Source organism: Mus caroli, chromosome 4 (genome assembly GCF_900094665.2).
Source record: "Mus caroli chromosome 4, CAROLI_EIJ_v1.1, whole genome shotgun sequence".
NCBI lineage: Eukaryota > Metazoa > Chordata > Mammalia > Rodentia > Muridae > Mus > Mus caroli.
Genome location: NC_034573.1, coordinates 130452900 through 130457417, shown reverse-complemented (window position 1 = coordinate 130457417; position 4518 = coordinate 130452900). Strand labels below are relative to the sequence as shown.

Sequence of the window (4518 nt, the reverse complement as noted above, 5' to 3'; positions counted from 1 at the left end):
TCACAGGCTTCCGAGTGCCCCACTCTTCTGCTGTTGCAGGCTTCACTGTGGACACCCATCGGGGGGTCCTGGGTGGACCAGGGTAGAGGAGGCTGTGCAGCCACTGGGGCACCTGAGTGGAGAGGGGCTGGGCCTCCGGGGCAGGGCAGGTGCTGACTCATGGGCTTGCCTGGCACTATAAAGGAACCAGCCCAGGGGCTTCCTGCTGCCTGCTGACCAAACGAGCAAGGATGGCCCAGGGCGCGGTGATCCACGTGGCCCCTGAGCAGCCCACTCACGCCGTGTGTGTGGTGGGCACGGCGACCCCGCTGGATGTCCGCGGGTGAGAGGGGCAGAGATCCTGGGCCTTTGGGGGCTGTTTGGGGCAGGCAGGGGCTGGGCGCTGCTGGCCCAGCTCAGGTTCTGGGCAAGAGATCTGCTAGAGAGATAAGCCGGAGGTGTGGGGCCTATCGTGCCAATTAGTTCTCTGTGAGGTATAAATACAACTGCCTGGCCCTCAATGCAAGAAATTACAGGGCTGCCTAACAAGGGAGAAACAGTCCCTGCTGTAGGCTGATGGTAGGGAGGGCTTGGGCAGCTGAGCCTATTTACCTTACCTCATGAAATGACTTTTAAGGATTAAGTGTGGCAACTCCAAATGTGTTTGTTAAGCACTCTATGGTGCTGTTTGTTAAGTACTCCATGGTGCTGTTTTGTTACGTACTCTGAGGTGCTGTTTACTAGGTACTCCGTGGTGCTGTTTGTTAGGTATTCCTCAGTGCTGTTTGTTAAATACTCTGAGGTGCTGTTTGTTAGGTACTCTGTACAGTACTGGGCAGATCAGATCCCCAACAATTCATTTGTTGTTCATTTTTCCATTCCCTTGTTCATTCAACAAATATAAGCTGAGTATCTACTGAGCACTGTGACCTTTGCCAGGTTCCAGGTCACATAGGACAATGGAGGAAGCCTCGTGGGTGGAGTCTGATGCAGCCTTTCATGTGGAAATTGCAGCAGCTTCCCCCACAGAGCTGGGCATCGTGACCCAAGTGATGTCCATAAAGGCCTCTGGGAGGTGCCCAGGGTCAGTGGGTCAGTGACTGTCTGACCCCAGCAGCAGGAAAGCACTGGCGGTCTGGGTGGCCCCCAGGCCACTGGTGAGAGGCTGAGGACACAGGGAAGAGAAAGCCTGGTAACATCAGAGGCCCCCACTCCCAGAGGACAAGCTGCTCGAGGGTGGGTGCCAAGGAGATAACAGAGGCCAGAGCTAGCCCAGCATCCTCACCAGGATCCCAGGCTAGCTCTCACCTTAAGTCTAGGTCACAAGTGCTTTTGTTGTATGTGTCTGCAGGGGTGTGCGTGTTTGTAGATGCAGGGGTGTGTGGGAGCCTGCGGAGGCCAGGACAAACTCAGGTGTCATTCCTCAGGCTCTGTGTACCGAGGTCGGCGGCCAGCCTGTGGGAGTCAGCTCTCTCCTCTCACCATGTGAGTTCCAGGACTCAGGTCGGCAGGCTTGGCAGCAGGCGCCTTTGTCCACCGAACCATCTTGCTGATCCTGATGGCGGTTTTCAAATGGGGAGATCTGAGCAGACACATTTGATCAGACAGGGGTGTTGATGAAAATGTGGGTGTTTGTCCCCCGGGAAGAGCCAACACTGGAGCATGTCCGGTCCGTGAGAAGGGAATACAAGAATGGGAGGGCTGTGCTGCGGGGGTAGAGGGGGGCAGCAGCTTGTGCCGCTTGCATGAGGTCTTGGAAGAACTTCTGCCCTTCTCAGGGCATGGGCTCAACCTGCCTTTGCCTCCCAGCGCTGGGAGCAAGCCTGCACCCCCGTGCTTCTTAGCACACGGTTCTGGGGCGCAAACTCGAGTCCTGGGCCTTTCACAGGGCCACACCAGGATCTGACATAAATAAGTAAATAGACAGACCGACAATAAGTCATTTTAACTGCCCCTCCCAGGCAGTGCTATATGAGCAAACCCCTAGACAGGGATGCCAAGCTCTGTGGCCCTGTCAGGAACTCAGGCCTAACCCCACAAGCATGGGGACCAGGGGACAAAGAAGAGGCCACCTGTGGTTTGAGAGGCCCTGGGTGACACTAGAAGGTGTTGTGTTCACAATGGGAACCCCAGCCTATGCTGGGGGTGAATGAGTGCTGTGAATTAGGTAGATAATGACTCCGTGGCTAAGCATGTGCACACGCGCCTGTACACATGGGGGCGGGGCACCTGCATGTGCAGGGAGGACCAGACCTTGTGCATAGTGGTGTTTCTGTTTTGTTGAGTGAGTGAAAGGAAGTTGGCCCTCAGTCACCCTGGGATCTTTTTTACAGAAATGGCAGGGATAGGGGTGGGGGGAATATACTCGAAATCAAAACCCTTGTCTGGTCATTCTCTTGTTGTCTCCCCAGGGCAGGCTCCAAACCATCCCCAGCCTTTTTCCCACAGTCCTCCAGGAAAGTCTGGCCTCTGTGCCACGTAGCTCTCTGATCCTTGAGTGTGGTGTGGAGCCAAAAGATGGGTGTGAGGAAAAGAGAAAGGACAGAGAATGTTCCAGAAATCAGGCTCCTCCACACCTGTCCTGGAACCCTCCTCCTCCGCTGGCCTTGCTGTGACTGTTGTTGTCACTCCTCTGCACTGGCTTTCCTTTTTTTGTTTGTGTTTTTTTGTTTGTTTGTTTCTTGGTTTGTTTGTTTTTTCGAGACAGGATTTCTCTGTGTAGCCTTGGCTGTCCTGGAACTCACTTTGTAGACCAGGCTGGCCTCGAACTCAGAGATCCACCTGCCTCTGCCTCCCAAGTGCTGGGATTAAAGGCGTGCGTCACCGCACTGGCTTTCCATTACCCCGGTGCTGTGTATCCCGACTGTGGCTCACCCAAGCCTGCAACTCCTCCCTGCCCCCACCTCACAGCTTCTTCACCTCAGAGTCTCTTGAGAAAGAAACCTGGGCTCTTCCCTCTGTCCATCAGGTTCTGTTGACTTGGAAACAATTCCACTTGCCTCATTAAAAAAATATATATCATAATAAAATAAGATAAAATGCAGGTTTTCTCAGCCACTGGCTTCATCAGTGCCTTGCTGAGCCTGTGTTCCTGGTCCCTCAGCTTCTGCTCAGTTGGGTAACTCAGCAGCCGGGTCAGTAGCTTCCTGGGTGTGGTTCTCACGCCTGAGGGTGCACAGAGCACCCGGGAGACCTAAGGAAGCACAGACCTCTGGGCTCCACCCCCAAGTCTGCAGCAGCCTTGGAAACTGGTTGTGCCCAGTTTCCCGGGAGGCTGAGGCTGCTGGCCTTGAGTCAAGAACTGTACATTGGCTATAGCAGGTCTCTGGGGAGAATATATATAATATATATAATATATTATATATGTTATATATAATATATAAACATACATATGTCTATATATTATATGTATTCATATATATGAATGCATATATTCATATATATATATATATATATATGAATAGGAGAGAGAGAGAGAGGGAGAGAGAGAGATGTGTCCTTGGGGACAATCCTTCTCCTATGCTCACTCAGCAATGCCCTCCTACCGGGACCAGCAGGCTGTTCTTCAGTGAAGAGGGGGAAGGACTAAGGACAGGAGATGAGAAAATAAAGGAGATAGCAGAGCTGAGACCAGAAGTCCACGCCTAAGCTGAGGACCAATGCTAAGCACGGTTGTTAAGAAGTACAGCAGCTTCTATACAGTTCACAGGAAGAAAGGGGCAGAGTCGGCAGAAAGCCATCATATAATGGGACGCGAGGTCAGCAGGAAGCTAACAGAGCCATGTTGCACAAAAGGGACGCGGGCACAGAGAGTGCATTGCAGATTAAGCACACAGTAGCCTCCCGACAGGTAACTCCAGTCCCAGAAACTGAAACCTAAACTCCCGCTGGCCCCAGCCCCACGCCTTGCCATGCCCACCCCTGGACAAGCACTCAGAACTAAAGCTCCCTTTGTTTCATCTGGAGCTCTGAGAAAGCCTGGGGTCCAGCTGGCTTCCAGCAAGCTTTTAAGTTTTATTTGGAGAATTTAATCGTGAGGACTGTGCTGACATTTCTCCACTCTCTCTCCAGCCTCCAACTCTACTCCTGTGCCCTCACCTACTCCTTCAAACATTGCTTCTTACCCCACACCTCCCAGACCCTGAGACAGCCCTGGCTGTCTTGGGAGCTACCTCTGTAGACCAGGCTGGCCTCAAACTAAAACTAAAAAGAGATCCCCCTGCCTCTGCCTCCCGAATGCTGGGATTAAAGGCATGTGCCACCAATGCCCAACCCAACTCCTGCTGATTTTTAAAGTGTATCTGACCCCTGATCCAGTTGTTTTGTGTGAGAATGAGCCTCAAGAAGATCTGCTGTTCCTCCGGGTGATGGTGGCTCATGCCTTTAACCCTAGCACTCTGGAGGCAGAGGCAGGCGGGTCTCCATGAATTCCAGACCAGGCCAGCCTGGTCTACTGAGTTTCAGGACAGCCCTGGCTATATACTCTGTCACACACACACACACACACACACACACACACACACACACACACACACACAC

The 4518-nt window shown here is 52.8% G+C and overlaps 1 protein-coding gene across 1 annotated transcript in view; it reads left to right on the top strand.

Moving 5' to 3' along the window:
• Positions 1–230: 230 nt before the first annotated feature.
• The window catches only part of Padi4 (peptidyl arginine deiminase 4), a 27850-nt gene continuing 23562 nt past the window's right edge, over positions 231–4518 (top strand). The window contains exons 1-2 of the mRNA XM_021161258.2: positions 231–322; positions 926–1028. Coding sequence (XP_021016917.1) covers positions 231–322; positions 926–1028 — 195 coding nt within the window. The remainder of the gene's footprint in view (positions 323–925; positions 1029–4518) is intronic.